This window comes from Myxocyprinus asiaticus, chromosome 36 (assembly GCF_019703515.2).
Source record: "Myxocyprinus asiaticus isolate MX2 ecotype Aquarium Trade chromosome 36, UBuf_Myxa_2, whole genome shotgun sequence".
Classification (NCBI taxonomy): domain Eukaryota; kingdom Metazoa; phylum Chordata; class Actinopteri; order Cypriniformes; family Catostomidae; genus Myxocyprinus; species Myxocyprinus asiaticus.
The window spans coordinates 23,408,939-23,430,224 of record NC_059379.1 but is presented as its reverse complement, the minus strand read 5'-3'; the positions used below and the strand labels follow the sequence as shown (position 1 = coordinate 23,430,224).

At 40.5% G+C, this 21,286-nt stretch overlaps 1 protein-coding gene across 3 annotated transcripts in view; it reads right to left on the bottom strand.

The window, feature by feature from the left end:
- LOC127426720 (myocardin-related transcription factor B-like) overlaps positions 1–21,286 on the bottom strand; it is a 49,672-nt gene that overhangs the window by 3,799 nt on the left and 24,587 nt on the right. For all 3 annotated transcript variants that reach the window (XM_051673690.1, XM_051673689.1, XM_051673691.1), the window contains 12 exons: positions 16,201–16,256; positions 15,850–15,925; positions 12,940–13,101; positions 12,139–12,311; positions 11,887–12,024; positions 11,315–11,562; positions 10,523–10,691; positions 8,688–9,479; positions 8,409–8,531; positions 1,512–1,679; positions 1,310–1,426; positions 1,130–1,190 (listed from right to left, as the gene is read on the bottom strand). In XM_051673690.1, coding sequence (XP_051529650.1) covers positions 1,130–1,190; positions 1,310–1,426; positions 1,512–1,679; positions 8,409–8,531; positions 8,688–9,479; positions 10,523–10,691; positions 11,315–11,562; positions 11,887–12,024; positions 12,139–12,311; positions 12,940–13,101; positions 15,850–15,925; positions 16,201–16,256 — 2,283 coding nt within the window. The remainder of the gene's footprint in view (positions 1–1,129; positions 1,191–1,309; positions 1,427–1,511; positions 1,680–8,408; positions 8,532–8,687; positions 9,480–10,522; positions 10,692–11,314; positions 11,563–11,886; positions 12,025–12,138; positions 12,312–12,939; positions 13,102–15,849; positions 15,926–16,200; positions 16,257–21,286) is intronic.

The window sequence follows — 21,286 nt, the reverse complement described above, 5'->3', positions numbered from 1 at the left end:
GTTATCTGAGTTCTGTCAGCTCGAACCAGTCTGGCCATTCTCCGTTGACCTCTCTCATCAACAAGGCGTTTCTGCATGCAGAACTGCTGCTAACTGGATGTTTTTTTGTTTTTGGCACCATTCCGATTAAACTGTAGAGACTACTGCATGTGAAAATACTCAAGAAATACTCAAACCAGCCCACTGAAATCACTGAGATCACATTTTTCCCCCATTCTGATGGTTGATGTGAACATTAACTGAAGCTCATGACCTGTATCTGCATATTTTTATGCATTGCACTGCTACCACACGATTGGCTGGTTAGGTAATGGCATGGATAAGTAGGTATACAGGTGTTCCTAATAAAGTGGTCGGTGACTGTACATGGCAATAGGATACAATCAGTATTGTTCCAATTGATAACATGTTTTAACATGGGAGGGTCATTCATAACAGCACTTTCGGGAGTTAATATTATTTTTTTACACTCGATTCTTTCTAATCACCCCTCAGACCGTGTATACATTACATGATAATACTGCCAGTAAACTTATCCATCAAGTGAACTGAAATAGTTTTTGAAGTGTCAAATGTTTTTGTTCTCTTTTAACAAATCAACAACAAACTCATCACCATATTCTTTTCAAGATCTGTTTGACAGAGAACTTGTTTGCTTGTCTTTTTGCAAACTTCTAAAGTACTATTTCTCATCCGTGATAGGCAGAGGGCAGACCAGCTTAAAGGTGCGCTTAGCCACCTACCGTACCGGGATAAAATTGTTTGTCGATTAGCATCACTTATTGTAAAAGTGTGAATGTGCTAACGGCAATCATTTGCGTCACTTTCTATGTGAAAGGACAATTCGTCCGCGATTCACCTCTCATAATCGTGACACATTTGGTGCGAAAAGGCCTTAAGGCAGCATCCTAACAGGAATTGAATTTCATAAGGGACAGATTTGGAATGCTATGCATTGGCACAACTCAGCACCTATCATGCCTTAAAATGCTGCCTACTTATGCAGCTCACTAGGTTTTGGAAAAGAGCGATAGTGTGTGTGACAAATGCAAGGCAGGCTATAATTCAAGATCATCTTGATCACTGTATACCTACTATACCCCAACTCTCAAAAATATGAAGAACTCACCTCCACTTTCTATTAAAATGTCAAAGAGATCATCCATCTGTTGACTCATTGCTGTAGGAATCTGAAGACCAATAAAATTAAATGGATGATTTTTCATTTCAAGGTCAACATATTAAGGTTATCTGTTGAACCAACCCAATATGATGTGCTGTGTGTGAACATGTGTAGAAAACACATCACCTCTGTGACTGCAGGATTCTGTAGGTTACGGGTCTGTTTGACGGCCTCCTCATAGCGGGGCGGTTCTCTGTTTTTGGGTGTCTGGCTGAAAGCTGAGGGTTGCTGGATGAAGGGGGACTGAGAGTGAAAGGTGGAGTCAATGCAGAACAAAACACTGACAAAATGCACACTAAAACATCTCAAAAGTATCAGTTTATGCTACCTTATTTAGTGGCCCATTGATAAGAGAGGGTGGAATGGGGAACGCCCGAGGAGAGATCCTATTCTCTGGGGAGCTGCTCAGGAAATGGTGAGGCATCTCCAGGCCTGCTGGGTTCTCACTGGCACTGTGTTGGAAAACTGACCCCTCAGAGGTGTCGACAGGGAGGTTCTGTGCAAAGAGCAGCATGGTGTAAAAGCTGCATATCATCTCGTTTGACACTGACCTGCTGTAAGCTCAATTCTAGACTTCAGCAATGGTAAAATGTTTTTATATAACTACAGTTGAAGTCAGGCGTTTACATACACTTCGGTTGAAGTCATTAAAACAAATTTTTTTAACCACTCCACAGATTTAATATTAGCAAACTATAGTTGGCAAGTCATCTACTTTGTGCATGACACAAGTAATTTTACTTTGTGCATGACACAAATAAATTTTCCAATTGTTTACAGACAGATTGTTTCACTTTTAATTGAATATATATCCTAATTCCAGTGGGTCAGAAGTTTACATACACTAAGTTAACTGTGCCTTTAAGCAGTTTGGAAAATTCCAGAAAATGATGTCAAGCCTTTAGACAATTAGCTTCTGATAGGAGGTGTACTGAATTGGAGGTGTACCTGTGGATGTATTTTAAGGCCTACCTTCAAACTCGGTGCCTCTTTGCTTGACATCATGGGAAAATCAAAAGAAATCAGCCAAGACCACAGAATAAAAGTCTGGTTTATCCTTGGGAGCAATTTCCAAAGGCCTGAAGGTACCACGTTCATCTGTACAAACAATAGTACGCAAGTATAAAACCCCATTGGACCACGCAGCCATCATACTGCTCAGGAAGGAGACGCATTCTATCTCCTAGAGATGAAATTCTTTTTAACTGTTTGGCCATAATGACCATCGTTATGTTTGGAGGTAAAAGGGTGAGGCTTGCCAGCTGAAGAACACCATCCTACCCATGAAGCATGGGGATGGCAACATCATGTTGTGGGGGTGCTTTGCTGCAGGAGGGACTGGTGCACTTCACAAAATAGATGGCATCATGAGGAAGTAAAATTATGTGGACATATTGAAGCAACATCTTAAGACATCAGCCAAGAAGTTAAAGCTCGGTCGTAAATGGGTCTTCCAAATGGACAATGACCCCAAGCATTCCTCCAAAGTTGTGGCAAAATGGCTTAAGGACAACAAAGTCAAGGTATTGGAGTGGCCATCTCAAAGCCCTGACCTCAATCTGATTTTGTGGGCAGAACTGAAAAAGCCTGTGCGAGCAAGGAGGCCTACAAACCTGACTCAGTTACACCAGTTCTGTCTGGAGGAATGAGCCAAAATTCCAGCAACTTATTGTGAGAAGCTTGTGGAAGGCTACCCAAAATGTTTGACCCAAGTTAAACAATTTAAAGGCAATGCTACCAAATACTAACAAAGTGTATGTAAACTTCTGACCCACTGGGAATGTGATGAAAGAAATAAAAGCTGAAATAAATAATTCTCTCTACCATTATTCTGACATTTCACATTCTTAAATTAAAGTAGTGATCCTAACTGACATAAGACAGGGAATGTTTTCTATGATTAAATGTCAGAAATTGTGAAAAACTGAGTTTAAATGTATTTGGCTAAGGTGTATGTAAACTTCTGACTTCAACTGTGTGTAACTGTAATTTATTTTCAAAGGAAATTAATTGGAATTAAACCTGATTTATTACATAGTATTATGATATGTTAGTATTGCTATAATGGTGTATACAGCACATATGGTTAGAAACTGACACTACTGGAGGCTTTCCTGTATGCCTAAAAACAAGTCAACTCGGGTCATGTTGTCATCTGTCCATCAGGTGAGGCTGTCAAGGAACAGGTTATCAACATGTCATAACCAATAAGCTCTATTTACTTGCACTCTCATCCAAGACTCATTTCAGGCACATTCACTATGACAATGGTTTGGGCATCTAGCTTGGAAACCTTAGCTTGCTGCCCTACTGCCAGGACAGGTTAATTACAGCAGAATGGTCCAATGATAGAAGGCTCTTCTGTCCAGACAAATCTAGATGATCTCAGAGCTTACAGATAACAGTGCTCCAGACTAAAAAAAATGATTAAGGAGCAATTGTTCCTAAATTTAGTTCCTAAACTGAAACATTTAGGAGCCAAATGGCTGTTTGAGTTGCCACATCACAGAATTGCTCGATTTAGATTGTTGTTCAAAAACAATAGAAAGCCTAAGACAGCTGATAGCTCATTAATGGGGTGTTTAATATACACCGATCAGCCAAAACATTAAAACCATCTGCCTAATATTGCGTAGCTTCCCCTCGTGATGCCAAAACAGTGCCAACCCGCATCTCAGATTAGTATTCTGAGATGCTATTATTCTCAAAACAATTGTACAGAGTGATTATCTTAATTATCATAGACTTTGTCCATTTGAACCATTCTGGCCATTCTCTGTTGACCTCTCTCATCAACAAAGTGTTTCCATTCACAGAACTGCTCCTCACTGGATGTTTTTTGTTTATGGCACCATTCTGATTAAATTCTAGAGACGGTTGTGTGTGAAAATCCCAGGAGATCAGCAGTTACAGAAATACTCAAACCAGCCCTTCTGGCACCAAATATCATCCATGCTGTCAAGCCTTTTGACAATTAGCTTCTGATAGGAGGTGTACTGAATTGGAAGTGTATCTGTGGATGTATTTTAAGGCCTGCCTTCAAAGTCAGTGCCTCTTTGCTTGACATCATGGGAAAATAAAAAGAAATCAGCCAAGAACTCCACAAGTCTGGTTTTTCCTTGGGAGCAATTTCCAAATGCCTGAAGATACCACGTTCATCTGTACAAACAATAGTATGCAAGTATAAACACCACTGGACCACGCAGCCATCATAATGCTCAGAAAGGAGATGCATTCCGTCTCCTAGAGATGTACGTAGTTTGGTGCAAAAAGTGCAAATCAATCCCAGAACAGCAAAGGATCTTGTGAAGATGCTGGAGGAAACAGGTAGACAAGTATCTATATCAACATTAAAACGAGTCCTATATCGACATAACCTGAAAGGCAGCTCAGCAAGAAAAATGCCACTGCTCCAAAACTACCACAAAAAAGCCAGACCACAGTTTGCAAGTGCACATGGGGACAAAGATCTTACTTTTTGGAGAAATGTCCTCTGGTCTAATGAAACAAAAATTGAACTTTTTGGCCATCGTTATGTTTGGAGGAAAAAGGGTGAGGCTTGCAAACCGAAGAACACCATCCCAACCGTGAAGCATGGGGGTGGCAGCATCATGTTGTGGGGGTGCTTTGCTGCAGGAGGGACTGGTGCGCTTCACAAAATAGATGGTATCATGAGGAAGTAAAATTATGTGGATATATTGAAGCAACATCTAAAGACATCAGCCAGGAAGTTAAAGCTTGGTCGCAAATGGGTCTTCCAAATGGACAATGACCCCAAGCATACCTCCAAAGTTGTGGCAAAATGGCTTAAGGACAACAAAGTCAAGGTATTGGAGTGGCCATCACAAAGCCCTGGCCTCAATCGATAAAATATATATATATATATATATATATGGAAGTGCATATGTAACCGGTCCTGTTCGACCCGCTCCGAACAGGATTCAAACTGGCGTCTCCGGTGTGGGAGGCGGGTGTACTAACATGGAGGCTAAAGGCTACAGGGGAGTGAGGTTTACACACTGCACAGCTACCTACCAGCTGGCTACCGTTTAACTCACCCCCCTAAACCTCACTCCCATCCGGGTCACGGCACCACTGTAACCGCTTCTGCTCGACCCACTTCAAACAGGATTTGAACCGGCGTCTCAGGTGTGGGAGGCGGGCGCGCTAACAAGAAGGCTAAAGGCTACAGCCTCTAGTGTCAGTCGCTACTGTGCCTCTTGAGGCCAGGGGAGTGAGGTTTACACACTGCACAGCTACCTACCAGCTGGCTACTGTTACTCTTACCCCCCTAAACCTCACTCCCTTCCAGGTCACAGCACCACTGTAACTGGTCCTGCTCGACCCACTCCGAACGGGATTCGAACCGGGGTCTCCGGTGTGGGAAGAGGGCGTGCTAACAAGGAGGCTAAAGGTTACAGCTTCTAACGTCAGTTGCTAGTGCGCCTATTGAGACCAGGTGAGTGAGGTTTACACACTGCACAGCTACCTACCAGCTGGCTACTGTTACACATATATTAATATAATTATATATATATATATATATATATATATATATATATATATATATATATATATTAAAAAATAAATTATTAAATGTAAAACGTGATGGCCCAGACACAAAGATACAAGAGTGCAAATTGAATGAAATTCCAGATGCACTTTATTGTGCTTCTCCAATACCAATCAATAATAAATAGGGGAAAAAAAAGGTTTGGTACATAATACAGGACTTTTAATTATAAAGAAGCCTGAAATACACATGGGACTACTATTTTGAAATGTCTGCGCTCCCAGTTGTGAACTCACTGACGGCTGATTTGCTGCTGACCAGAGGTCCTGAGTTCAAATGAGCTCTTGTCAGGTGATTCATTATAAAGACCTGGTTCAAAAGAGTAATTTATTCACGGACATCATGGCTCGCGCTGTGTTTGTTGTTGCGTGCAGCCAGCGAGCTCATATCATTAACAGAAAGGATGAAAAGTGGCGCAAGACACACTGGCGCCCTAAAGATGTATTCAGTAACTCACAAGATGATATCTGACGAAACTGCATATGAAAGCACACATCCCGACTGTCGCCAGTGGCGACTTCATTTTAAATGACTGTATCAATCACTTATTTTTGGCCGCATTTGTGACCATTTTAGTCGCAGTCTGGAGCCCAGGATAAGAATATTCACTTGCTCTGATTGCACCCATTGGCACTGATCCATTGTTCTTAATCAAATTCCACAGTCATTCAATACTTCAATTCAATACACTACAACTCAGTAGTGCAAATAAAAGCAATGATTTACTGCTATATCGGCCCGGTCAATTACTCGTTTTTTTAATTTTCAGATTATCTGCAGATAACTGTGTCTGCTTTGCAGATTAACAAGTGTTAACTCCTCCTTGTTCCAGTCCTAAATATTCAATACATTTCTGCTTTCATTTTTTTCTCAATTAATTTTGAGTAAATATTATGTAAAACAACATTTAGTTTAATTTGCTGTCATTAAATGGTGCTAAGTATCTGTATTGAAAATTAGCCATCCTGCTCTCTAGATATCGGCATTGGCCATTGAAAACACATACTGACCAACAAAAAATATGGGCTCTAGAGGTGTGAATCTTCACTGGCCTTGGGATGCATCATACACACACAATCTTTTGTTTTCAAAAATCAGAACAAGTCACATTATGTAAATACTATTACATATTTCAACTTAGTACATTAAAATAATTGTTTTGTTTTTAAGCACTGTTAATCTTTTTTTTTTTTTTTTTATATATAGTACTTAATTGTTCATTAAAATTAATCTATGGCAAGCCTATTCATTTTTATTTTAACTACAGTATATCCACAACTAGAAGTTACTGGTCCAGGATGATATATCTGCTTCTGTGAGTGCTGATGTTAGCTTCTCCTCTCCTCACCAGCACAGATGATGGTAAAGTGGTTTAAATAGCAGGGTTGTTGCTTCAGTAATTTATCAAGCACCTCATAAGGGCTGTTCCATCTATTTGCTCTGCGACTAGAAGTTTCAGATCGCAAGACCCCATCAAAAATACGCCACAATGGATTTCAAACCAGAGTCATCAGGTGAGCAACAGCAATTAGAAACAGCCAATGAAATGGAGAGAGCGCAAGAGGAGAAAAAGGCACTGGGAAGCAGGAGACAAAAAAATTATTAAATAAAAACAATCACCCACATCTCTTGAATAGTTGTCTCATTATTTATTATGGTCTTTTTCCCGTTCTGTGCAAATCAGTGCAATAACGGGCGCGAGCCTGTCTTTCATGTTGTTCACTGACATGTTATCACAAATAAACTCTCCCGTTGCTATGTGCGTGGGTTTGTGAATGAATTTCGGGATAGCAGTTTCACTCGAGCACGAATGGATGTGTGGTTGATATACCTAGTCTGCAAACAGTCGTGTTTGTGAACTTGGCTTTAGTGTATGTGTGTCTAACACGAATATTTGTTTGTAGTATCTCACACTGTCTCGTGCCACTGCACTGCTGTAATTTAACCTTGTGGCAGGGTGGAGGGTGGGGCCGGGTCGTGATTCCGCCCACCTGGCCCCAATTAGGCATTTACATGCACCTAATTTCTCTCTCCCTTTCTTATTGCAAACGAACACTTCAGACAGAGGGCTGGGGGCCGTACTCTCACAGGTGGTGGAGTGCCCGGTGCTGTACATCAGCCGAAAGCTCTCCTTGAGGGAAACAAAGTACAACACCGTGGAAAAGGAGGCGAGAACCAGCTTGACAATATAAATAATAATTTAATAATAAACGTAAACAAAAAGACAAAGACAAACACATGCTGGGCAGCTGCCCGTAACTCTCTGTCGCACTGCCGTTTCCAGTCGCCTTTATCCCTCTCGGGCTTCATCAGCCTAATTAGGGGCCGGGTGTGCGGAATCACGACCCGGCCCCACCCTCCGCCCTGCCACAAACCTGAACTAAGAATTGATTCTGAATTGCTGGAGAAATAATCGCAATGCATTGCTGAATCAATTTTTTCCTCCTACCCGTAATGGGCTCTAAAGACAGAATCACATCTACAAAGTGTCACTCTGTCACTCTGTCACTCTGTCTGTCTGTCTGTCTGTCTGTCTGTCTGTCTGTCTGTCTCTCTCTCTCTCACTCACTCACTCACTCACTCACTCACTCACTCACTCACTCACCCTTGATGAGCATATTATTTTACATTGATGCATGAATGAGGACTGACCTGAACCTTGTGGTTGTGACTGACTAGCTGCTGTGATGTAGGATTCTCTGCTTTGGTGGGCTGTGGCTGGGTGGTCTGAATGAGACCTGGCCCTGATGGGGAGACAGTAGCCTGCAAAACTGGCTACAAAAAAAGACAAACTAAGTGTCAAAACTACTAACATATCCTCCAGCAAAGAGGGTCAAAAACAGAGAGAAATAATGAATGGGTCCAGGCCCAACAGTATTGACAGAATACAATAAAATCTCAAAAAGAAATAACATGGTGGGATGGTGTTACCTGTAGTTTGACATTAGTGTTGGGCAGCTGGATGGTAGTGGTATTATTTGCCAGGGGCATTGGAAAAAGGATCTGAGTGCCCCCATGTTGAGTGGTGAGAAGAGTCTGGGGCTGTCCTATGACCTGTTGCACCCCTTGGTGACTGATAATGAATTGAGGGAGAGGTGCAGAAGTCACCTGGGTGGGGTGTGTCTCATGAAGTTTCACCAGCATCGGTGTAGTGTGTGAACCCAGTGTGCAGTTGGCAGTACTTTCCATTTTCACAGAGGCCAACATGGTGGCTGGGCTGGAAATGTTATTACTTTCTACAGGTGAGGCGGCCTGTCCACTTCTTTTCTCCACCTCTAGCTGCATCTTCAGCTCCTCCACCAGCTTCTGCTCCTGCTCCAGTTTATGCAGCAGCTCCTTGATCTGCCGTTCCTTTTCATGTAGTCTTCGGTCCTGCTCCTCGGGAACAGGAGCTGCCTTAACCACATTGTTGCTGATGCAGTTCTGGGCTTCAGCCTGACCCTCCATGCATGCCTCCTCTCTGCTTTGAAGTTCAGAGGAACTAGGGGACACGGATGGTGTGGAGCTCATGTTTTCAGAGGGCTGCTGGTAATGAAAGAGGGTTGTAGTGGTGCTGGATACATCCATAGGTGTGCCACAGGGCTGTGTGTTAGGCCCACTGCAGTTGTTGGGTGCAGCAGTGACAGGGTTATCTTGGAAAGGCTTAAGCCGTTCAATAAGGTCCATTTTTGTTCCCGAAACTGGAAGACCACGTAACTTTAACTCCATTTTCAGCTCTGCCACCTGCCCAAATAGAATGATTTTTTAAATAAGCTGCAACTTAAGGTTGCAAGAAAAGTTTTGGGAACCAATTGTAAACCAATAATAATTAAGTTAAGGTGTTCTGAAACTCAACATTTGTGAGTGTATTTTTTATAGAGGTCAACTCTAAGCAGCATCTACAATCAGTTTCAATGACTGGACACCAGATTAACTCAGTCCTGACTCATGTCTACTCTTTTGACTTAGCTGAAGATTTATGACCAATATATGCAGAAATTTAGATAAATGTGTTCACATACTTTTTATCCTATGGTGTTCAACCTGACCCTAAATATTACTTAAAGGAACATTCTGGGTTCCATACAAGTTAAGCTCAACCAACAGTATTTGTGGCATAATGTTGATAACGCAAAAATACATTTTCACTCGTCCCTCCTTTTCTTTAAAAAAAAAAAAAAAAAAAAAAAAAAAAAGCAATTTGGGTTTCAGGGAGGCTGTTTACAATGGAAGTGAATGGGGGCCAATCCGTAAAATACTGACTGTTTCAAAAGCATAACCACAAGAAATAAACAGTATGTGTGTTAACATGATTTTAGTGTGATAAAATAGTTTATTAACCTTTTGTGTACAGTTATAGCCAATTTTACAACTTCGTCATGATGACGTAATATCAACAAACCCTAAAATGACTGTAAAAATGACAATTTAAACAACTTTACAGCTCAAAAAATACATGAGTTTTAAAAGAAGAATTAATGTAAGTGCTTTTATAAAATTATAAGCTTCACATTTCTGCCTTGAAACCCTCCAAAAATTTACCCCATTCATGTGCATCACTTTATCCTAAATTTTTGTTGTTTTAAAGAAAAGGATAGACGAGTCTAAATTAATTTTTGTGGTAAACATTTTCCCACAAATGCTGTCCCTTAACTTGAACTAAACCCAGAATATTCCTTTAATTCAAAGCTATATTTATTATATCATTCATTCTGTACACCACAAAAGTGTACACACAAGGTTGATTTGGGTCACATTTTGTGTGAAAAATAAAAAAACCTTGTTACCTTCATTTCCTCCAGCTTGGCTGGTAGTGTGCCAGCCTTGCGATTGGACAGGGTGCTGTTGGGCCACACAGGTGTTGCTGTGGGCAGAGACACCACAATAGAGGCAGGAAGGCTGCTGGTGCTGTTGATAGCGACTGTGGCACTGCTGTTTTGGCCCTCTATCACAGGCCTGGCAAAGAATTAGTAAGGAGGGAAGCAGAGGGAAGAAGAGTTGAGCAGAATCATAAAAAATCAGAGCAAGAACAATTTTGTTCATCCATCCCTCTCTATTATAAACAAACACTGTTGAACAATGCAGAGGCAGAAAACAATGACAGTTAAAATAAATATTGGACATGACCCAGTGATGATAAAAAAAAGGAAGCAGAGGAATAACCCCACTGACTTCCTGCCATTAATGAAAATCACTAAACAGGATTTGTTATAGGAAAGTAGGTAATGGTCCTGAGAGCCAATGGCAACAACACTGTATTTGTAGACAATTTCCAACCAAAACAATTTGTATGCAGCCATTATACAAATGGTTGATTAAAAAATAAATAAATAAATAAAACATCCGAATGGTTAGCAAGGCTTCAAAAGCAAAAGATGGCCTTTCTCAAATCAGGCATGAGATTTTAAATTTGAGTGTGAAAAAGTGTGGGCGGCAGCCCAAAAATGCACCGGAGTTTAAGGGGTTAAGACAAAGGCTAAATTGTTTGCACCTACCAAACCAGGTGTCTGTGCTTAACACAATGGCAAAGTAGAGCATAAAATGATTACAAATGCACTTAAGCAGATCTCCTTGCTTACTTGAGAGGTGCAGGCAGGATGGTCTGGTAGTTGTAGTGCTGCTGTTGCTGTTGGCTGAGGATCTGTAGCTGCAGAAACAGCTGTTGTTGTTGTAGTAAGCGTGCATATGAGGAGTCCATTGGGGCTTGGTCAGGTTCTTGTTTCTGGTCTGGGGGAATGTACTGATGATATTTCAACTTTTTAACACGTGGCTTGGCCTCCTTGCTCTTCTTGCTGCGACTCTTGTCTCCAGGTAACTTAGGCTGACTCTGTTGTAGATTAAAGGGAGATTGTGAGTTTCCCCAATTTGCATTTCATCTAATTCAAGGGGATCTGTGCATCTATAGTTGTCTCTGCACATTAAACTCAGATAGGTAAAAACATTTTAACATGGAAACAAAATATACACATCACCTTTAAAATCTGAATCAATGTACAAACCAGGAACGCAATAACTGAAATGATAGATATTTTTAAATACATTTGAAATAGCAGATAAGATGACAAACAAACGAAATAAGAGGATATAACATCGACCTTCATTTCTACAGTTGTTTTTCTAAAAGTGGAAGCCACAGAAGTCCTTTACTGACCTTTACAAGGGTGTGTCCAGACTTAACAGGGGCCACAGTGATGACTGGCTGTATCATGGGTGCTGGAGGGCTAACTAATTGCTCACTGGTAGAAAAAGGCTTGAGAAAATCTCTTGAAGTGGTGATGACTGGAGGACGCTGCCGTAAAAACAAACAGCAAATTACTGAATGTTGAATCTCCAAATTCTCTGTTCTTGCCCCAAAATCTGTATCCTTGAAGTCAAGAAGTATAAAGGAAACAGGGAGAAATACCTGTAACAAGTTATTGGGCAGTGGTGAGGTCTCCTCTATGGTCCGGGCCTCTCCAGGTGAGGCTGCAGATCCTTGGGACTCCTGACTGCCTGGCTGCTCAGGGGAGAGAGCATCACCACTGTCCTCATCTATTGGGTAGTCCTCTAGAGTCTTGGGGTATTGCATCTGACCATCTACCCAATAAATACATTGTAAGAGGACAGAGGACAATGGATTATACTTGCAGTCATTCCAAGTGCACATTAAAATGGGACAGGCAACTAATCCTCATAGACCTTACAGCAGCTTTTTGATTTTTGACGGAAATGACGAGGCTGTGCGGGATAGTCTCTTCAATGGGTAGTACTGTTGTTTAAAGTGTTTTTGGACCGTTCCACTGATGAAACATTGAAAGATATCTTTCCAAGAAATTTTAGTAGACAAAAGGCTCCAGACAACATGAGTTGTGGAAAATTAGATGTGATCTACGAGCTTTACACAGCTTTATACAGGGCGTGCCACTGAAGGGACTGCAAGTCTATCCTTCACAGCCTCGTTGTCATTCCCATCAAAAATCAAAGATGCATTATTGTGTAAGGGTTATTATGCAACCGATCTGTTTTACATTGGATTTCATACAATGGTTGAAAGTGTATTAACTTTCCTCAGATTTTTATGCCCACTTCAGGAAGCATTTTAAGACCTCTGACTGGCCACAACATCTGCTTCATGTTTGTTGATAACCCAGCTCTACTTTCTCAAAATGTTCCTGTCATAATTTCATGTTTACCACAAGTGCATTCATTAAAGGTGTATAATCACCAATGATGGCCTCCTTGACACTGGAGTCCACAGGCAAGATGTTCTTCTCCACCAGCTCCATGGGGCCAGGCCGTTGAGCGATCTTCTCATTCAGGTCATTGGCCAATCGAGCTCTCTTCAGCCTCAGCTGGGCGGCCTGCAATGAGGGCTCTGCTGCCGTTTCTGCCAAACCACCAAAAGCCATCAGCACAGCAATCACCCAAACCCACTCCACAACAACCATCGCAACAATCAAGAAACACTATGGTCAACTACTGTAAGTCATAACAGTAAACAGTGGTTACAAGGTAACAAAATACCGTATTGCATCTGGATGAAGTACTGTGGTTGATTTTGAACATGGATTTGTCCTGACTTAAAGGTTTTGTCCACTTAAAATGAGAATTCTGTCATCATGTACTTACCCTCATGCCAGTTATAAACCCCAATGACATTAGTCAGTGGAACACAAAATATTAAAACACAGAATGTCCAGATGTTCATCACAATGGAGACTGGGGTTGTGGAGCTTGTGTTCAAGGTAAATAAGGCCTGTCAAGATGTGTAACACCAGATTTGATCATATTTGAATTTTTTAATTAAACACTAGTGCGGATGAGATTTAAGAGCTATGGCTGAGAAGATTTTAAATGAATTACATCTTAATTTCCTGTCTGTTCCTCACACAATACTATTGTATGTCTTCAAAAGAATATTGCAAATGAGTTAAATGGACTACTTATATGGTGCTTTTTTGTCACTTTTGGAGCTCAACAGCCCTAGTCCCCATCATGAAAAAAAAAAGAAAAGAAAAAAACAAAAAAGAGCACAATGGACATTCTGAAAAATATATTTGTTTGCTTTCCATGAAAGAACATTATGGGTGACAATTTTTATTTTTGAGTAAATTATTCCTTTAAAGCTGAAGTACGTAACTTTTCCTATGTGAAAATACTTTCTCCTATACAACCTTAACCTTGCGTGACCCTGCGGCCTCATGCGAGGACTCGCTATTTTGGATTCGCTATACGCAACACAATGACATTCTAAGGAGTCATTTAAGGGTTAAACTTCTTACACACGGAGTCACGTGAGCAAACACCATGGTGTTGATTTCGGTAAACTGCATCTATGGGCGCAGCACCAACAAAAGTGCCTCTGGTAAGAAATCTCTTCACATTTTTTCACTGAAACCCGTTTGGTTGTAAAGAGTAGCGTCTTTAGTTTCATTCGATATGATGCTTTAAACATTTCGTTCATTTTGCGTGCTTTGGCGTGCTGATAAACACGAAGTACTCGGATATGTGCTGTGGAGCGGTTTTCTGACAGACGTTCCAAAAACATGTTCATTATGTTGAATAACTTTTCACAGTAACAAATCTGTGGGTCATTTTGCTTCATTTTAATATAAATTGTGTTATATTATATTTTGTTATCACTGTACAATACAGTTCTACTCGTTAACATTAGTAAACGCATTCTTATACATTTACAGTGCATTTTCACATTTGGAATAAATGTATTCATGCAAAAGCTAAAAAAATGCTCCATTCAGAGGATTATATGGAGTTCGGATGAAAATAATGTGCATTTCGAACTGTTCTGAGACCAGTGCAGACAGACAGCACACTGGAGGTTAAGTTATTCACTAAATAGGTAGTATACTATAGCTTTCTATGCACCCAAATGCATTCACTCCTAAAATTAAACCAAAAGTTCAGTTTCAGGCTGCAGATGATGTTTGGACCGCACAAGTTTGGCAGACATGGGACAATGATAATCAGTACATAGATTCAGAATTTTATAATGCAACATTTTATTTTAACATGATTGTCAGTGATTTGATGATGTTGGCCATTACTTCTAATAAGAATTATTAATTCAGCTTTACAGAAAATCAGCTGTAATGTCTATAGACCTTATTCACACTAGCGCCATCTTTGATTTTTAATGGGAATGAGAGCGAGGCTGTGAGGGATAGATGTACAGTCTCTTCAATGGGCTGTACTGCAGTTTAAAATGTTTTTGGATTGTTCCGCAGACAAAACTTTGATAAAATATCTGTCCAAGAACATTCAGTATTCAAAGAACTCCAGACAACATGAGTTGTGTAAAATCAGATGCAATCTAGGAGTGTTATACTGTTTTATACTATTCGTGCCACTGAAAACATGGTAAGTCTATCCCTCACAGCGTCGTTGTCATTCCCTTTAAAAATCAAAGATGGCACAAGCATGAATAAGGTCTACAACGTCTCAAAAACATGAATAACCAACACTCCTGGACACATAATAAACTATTTGATAAAATATATATATATATATATATATATATCGGACTTTCTATAGCTTGGTATTACTTTTCACAACTAAGTCCTGCTGTCCACATATGAGGACGTCAATTTTTAGGAAAACTATTTGCTCTAGAATTTTTTTTCTTTTTTTGCTTGTTAATTAGGTGCTACTAGTTACAAATCAAAGAGGTAAATGGTAAATGCTCACAGCAGTCACAAGGGGGTCTCAGGAGGTTAATATGCAGAGACAACTAGAAGTAAGCCATTCATAGGTTAATTTTCATGAAAACTGTAAGCTCTATGTCTCTGTGGCTCTAAGAAAATCCTTTTGTTTTGAGTAACCCATCTATATAAACACAATGTTATTGACTCGACCAGTTGGGGGCAGATCTATCTCTTTGTTTGACCAACGGCAGATATTCGGTGAGCTGTTTTTAAAATAAAATGTATTTTTGCAATTCCATTTGCTGGCGCTAGTGTAGCAAAAATTACATACTTCTGCTTTAATATTGAGCCCACATTTCTGAATAATAACCTATAAAAACTGAACAGTTAGTTCTGAAGCATGGCAGATTCAACTAAATGTTTCCCAGCATACTGATTATCTGCTGTTCCACGTCATGTGAATGGACAATTACCTTGTAAGATGTGCATGCGGACCAACTCAGCCCTTTCTGGGCGGCTGCGGATCTTGTGCTTTAGGAAATTTTCAGTCTACAAAAAGAAAGGATACAGGGTTTCAGAAATCTAAATCCCTCTGCAATTCAGGGATCAGAGACTAACCACTCAAATGAGTATGCAATGATCTTCTCAGAGCTTTGCAAATGACAACACGTTTACAGAGGGCTTAAGCTTCTAAAACAACTAAGAGGTTCACGTGTGTCCCATTACGGAGAGCTGTGGAACCCTGAAGGGTTTTAGGGAGGATCTGAAATCCCAGATGGCTGAGGAAAGCAGAGGAGGACTGGGGCCTGGTGCCCTGCTCTTACCCTGGCTCTTTCAAGGCTGCGGATCTGTTCGTGGAATGCTGCTGGGCTCTTGAGGGCTGTAAAGTCACACGCACAAATACACAGAGCATCAGTTTCAGAGTCTCATGCAGGGTTATTATAGCTTTGAATATTTTGTACTTGTTTTTATATGCATTTCATTTTGATGTTCAATTTCAATTTAAATGTATTTAAAATAATTTCATATATATATATATATATATATATATATATATATATATATATATATATATATATATGATAGAAGTTTACATACACCTTAGCCAAATACATTTAAACTCAGTTTTTCACAGTTCCTGACATTTAATTGTAGAAACAATTCTCTGTCTTATGTCAGTTAGGATCACTACTTTATTTTAAGAATGTGTAATGTCAGAATAATAGTAGAAAGAATGATTTATTTCAGCTTTTATTTCTTTCATCACATTCCCAGTGGGTCAGAAGTTTACATACACTTTGTTAGTATTTGGTAGCATTGCCTTTATACTGTTTAACTTGGGTCAAACTTTTTGGGTAGCCTTCCACAAGATTCTCACAATAAGTTGCTGGAATTTTGGCCCATTCCTCCAGACAGAACTGGTGCAACTGAGTCAGGTTTGTAGGCCTCCTTGCTCGCACACGCTTTTTCAGTTCTGCCCACAAATTTTCTATTGGATTGAGGTCAGGGCTTTGTGATGGCCACTCCAATACCTTGACTTTGTTGTCCTTAAGCCATTTTGCCACAACTTTGGAGGTATGCTTGGGGTCATTGTCCATTTGGAAGGCCCATTTGCGACCGAGCTTTAACTTCCTGGCTGATGTCTTTAGATGTTGCTTTAATATATCCACATAATTTTCCTTCCTCATTATGCCATCTATTTTGTGAAGTGCACCAGTCCCTCCTGCAGCAAAGCACCCCCACAACATGATCCTGCCATCCCTATGCTTCATGGTTGGGATGGTGTTCTTCGGCTTGCAAGCCTCTTTTCTCCAAACATAACATCATAATGGCCAAACAGTTAAATTTTTGTTTCATCAGATCAGAGGAAATTTCTCCAAAAAGTAAGATCTATGTCCCCATGTGCACTTGCAAACTGTAGTCTGAATTTTTTATGGCGGTTTTGGAGCACTAGATCTTCCTTGCTGAGCAGCCTTTCAGGTTATGTCGATATAGGACTCGTTTTATTGTGGATATAGATATTTGTCTACCTGTTTCCTCCAGCATCTTCACAAGGTCCTTTGCTGTTGTTCTGGGATTGAGTTGCACTTTTCGCACCAAACTACGTTCATCTCTAGGAGATATAATGCATCTCTTTCCTGAGCGGTATTATGGCTGTGTGGTCCCATGGTGTTTATACTTGCGTAATATTGTTTGTACAGATGAACGTGGAACTCAAACCAGCCCATCTGGCACCAACAATCATGCCACGCTCCAAATCACTGAGATCAAATTTTTTCCCATTCTGATGTTTGATGTGAACATTAACTGAAGCTTTTGACCCATATCTGAATGATTTTATGCACTGCAGCCACACAATTGGCTGATTAGATAATCGCATGGATGTCTGTTGGTCAATCTCTAGAATTTACTCAGAAAGGTGCCAAAAACAAAAAACATCCAGTGAGCGGCAGTTCTGCGGATGGAAACGCCTTGTTGATGAGAGGGGTCAGTGGAGAGTGGCCAGACTGGTTTGAACTGACAAAGTCTACGGTAACTCAGATAACCACTCTCATTTAGAGCATTTATTTGCAGAAAATGAACACTGGTCAAAATAACAAAAAAGATGCAGTGTTTTCAGACCTCGAATAATGCAAGAAGACAAGTTCATATTAATTTTTTTTTTTAAAATGTTATGATTAACATTTTTTATTGATTCAACCATTAAATATCAATAGCAGAACACACATATACAGAATCAATATATAACCCCCACTACCCCCCCCCCCCAATCCCCCCGCCCAACCCCCAACAACACAACCATAGACACATAACAAAAATAAATACATTAATTAAAAAAAAATAAATAAATAAAACAATCCCTATACCTCTCTCTCCACTGTCCCTCCCCGAGAGCCCTCCAAAAAAGACAGATATCTGCCCCACTTCTTCACAAATACGTCCAGACTCCCCAGTCTTCTGACTACCCCCTTCTCAAGAGCTGCCACTCTGGCCATCTCTGAACACCACTCCTGAAAATGGGGCGCTCCAGTCAACTTCCAACTACTCAAAGTAATCTGTCTGGCGATCATAACACTAGTTAGGACCCAGTTTTTCATGTGCTTATTCTCCAAATTAATGACTGCCCCATCTCCCAAGATACAGAGTCTGGGGCAAAATAAAATTTGAGAGGCCAAAACCTTGCACATAAAACTCTGAATCCTCATCCAAAATTCTTGCATCTTAACACATCCCCAAAAGACATGGGTTGTGTCTCCATCTTCTGATTGACATCGCCAGCAGGTGGGTGTGTCTTTAAGACCAAGCCTATGCAATCTAGAGGGGGTCCAATAGACTCTATGTAAAATCTTAAATTGCATGAGGTGAACCCTTGCGTCTCTGGATGCAGATTTGACATTTTTTAGAATCCCAGCCCACTCTCCCTCCTCCAATACCAAATTTAGATCTTTCTCCCATAATCTCTTAAGAGAAGCTGAAGTTCCGTCTGCCAGACTCTGAATTAGTAGGGAGTAATACACCGATGCCTCATGACCTTTTCCAAAATCAGTAATCACCACTCCCAGAGTATGGCTTTGGAGGGTGTAAACCACCCGCTTTAGGAGGGTGTAAACCACTCCCAAAAACAGTACAGAGTAGGTGGCACAGCTGTAAGTACTTATAGAACTGAGATCTAGGAATCCCAAAAAGTTGAACCAAATTTTGAAAGGATCTCAACACTCCATTCTCATATAGGTCACCGAGTGTAGTAACCCCCCTCCCAATCCACTCTGACCAGCAAAAAGGGGACTTGTTGATGCATAGTTTGGGGTTCAGCCATATGCTAAAAAAAAATGTCAGAGTTAAACAGTCTGGACACTTTTGTGCATACCGAGTTCAAGTGCGAGATAACGGGATGCAACTTAGCTTCTCCGATCAATTAGGTAGAAAGGCTTTGCAGTGGCGAAATAGGGGCAAGAACTTCCTGTTCTATACAGAACCAGGGAGGGGCTCTCTCAGATGGAAGCGACCAATGAGCCAAATGTCTGAGACCGAATGCATAATAATAAAATAAAATCCTGGGTAGGCCTAGCCCACCTTTGTCAATCGGCCTATGTAACTTATTGAAATGCAATTTGGGACGCTTACCATTTCAAATGAAGGACTTTGCTATACTTTCAAATTGCTTGAAATAAGAGAGGGGGACATCTACATGGAGAGCCTGCAGTAAGTAATCGAATTTTGGAATACAATTCATTTTAATAACATTAACCTTCCCAATCATAGATAAATGTAATGAAGCCCACCTGCCCACATCACTCGAAAACCGTTTTATTAAGGGGTCAAAATTAACTAACTAAATCACACAAATTTGCTGGAAATAAAATACCCAAATACTTAATGCCCTGTTTGGGCCACTGGAAAGCACCCGGCTGGAAAGCCGTTTCTGGGCAGTACGCTGTCAGTGCCAAAGATTTGGATTTAGACCAATTGACTCTATATCCTGAAAACTTAGAAAAGGAATGAATAATTCTGTGGAGGCAAGGCATAGATCTACTGGGGTCAGAGACAAATAATAAAATATCATCTGCGTAAAGCAAGAGTTTATGCGCTATACCTCCCGCCACCACCCCTGGAAAATCATCCTCCTTTCTTATCGCTGTTGCTAATGGTTCCAGGGCAAGACAGAACAATAATGGGGAAAGAGGGCAACCCTGCCGGGTGCCCCTATCCAGAGTAAAATAATCTGAAATTAGTCCATTTGTTTGTACCGCCGCTACTGGGTGTCTATAAAGTTAATCCATCCAATAAAATGTACTCCCAAACCCGTATATTTCCAAAACTTTAAAAAGATAATCCCATTCTACCATATCAAATTCGGCGTCAAGTGAGATGGCAGCGACCGGAGATTGTTCATTCGCTACTGACCTCATGATAGTGATGAGACGCCTAATGTTATCAGAAGAGCTATGGCCCCGAATAAACCCCACCTGATCTATATGTATAAGAGATGTCATAACTTTACTTAATCGATTAGCCAGAATTTTTGACAATTTTTACATCTAACTGGATCAGGGAAATTGGACGGTAACTTTTACACTCGCTTGGATCTTTGTCCTTTTTAAGAATCGGACTGATCCGGGCTTGTGTCATGGTTGGCGGAAGCTTTCCATTCTTTAATGATTCAGTATAAACTTCTAGCAAAATTGGAGCCAGTTCTGTAGCATAAGATTTGAAAAACTCTGCAGCACAGCCGTCAGGCCCCGGAGCCTTGCCTGTAGTTAAGGCCTTGATAACCTCGCCAAGCTCCTCCAAGGTTATCTCAGAATCAAGAGAATTTTTTTGCTCAGTCGTCAGTTTAGGGAGATCTAATGGTTCCACAAAGTTTCTAATATCTTCATCAGTACACGAAGACGTGGAACTATAGAGATCAAAGTAGAATTCTTTAAAAGCATTATTAATATCAATGGCAGAGGTAAATATTTCACCACCAGCAGATTTCACTGAGGGAATGGTAGAAAAAGACTCTCTCTGCTTTATATATCTAGCCAAAACGTTTCCTACTTTGTCCCCCATCTCAAAGTATGACTGTCTTGCCCTGAATAACCAAAACTCCACCTTCCGCGACAAAATAGTATTATATCTGTATTTCAATCAAGTCAATTCTCTGAGGCCATAAGATGACAAACAGCGCTTCAGCTCTGCTTCGGCATTTTTAATATTTCCTTCCAACTCCACGAGTTCTCGTGCTTTGGATTTTTTTGATGAATGAAGCATACTGTATGATCCAACTCCTAAGAACCGCCTTAAGTGTCTCCCAAGCCATGCCCACAGTGGATACTGAGGACCAGTTGGTCTCCATATAAACATTGATTTCAGTCTTTAACATTTGTTGGAAATCAGGATTTTGCAAAAGGGACACATTAAGGCACC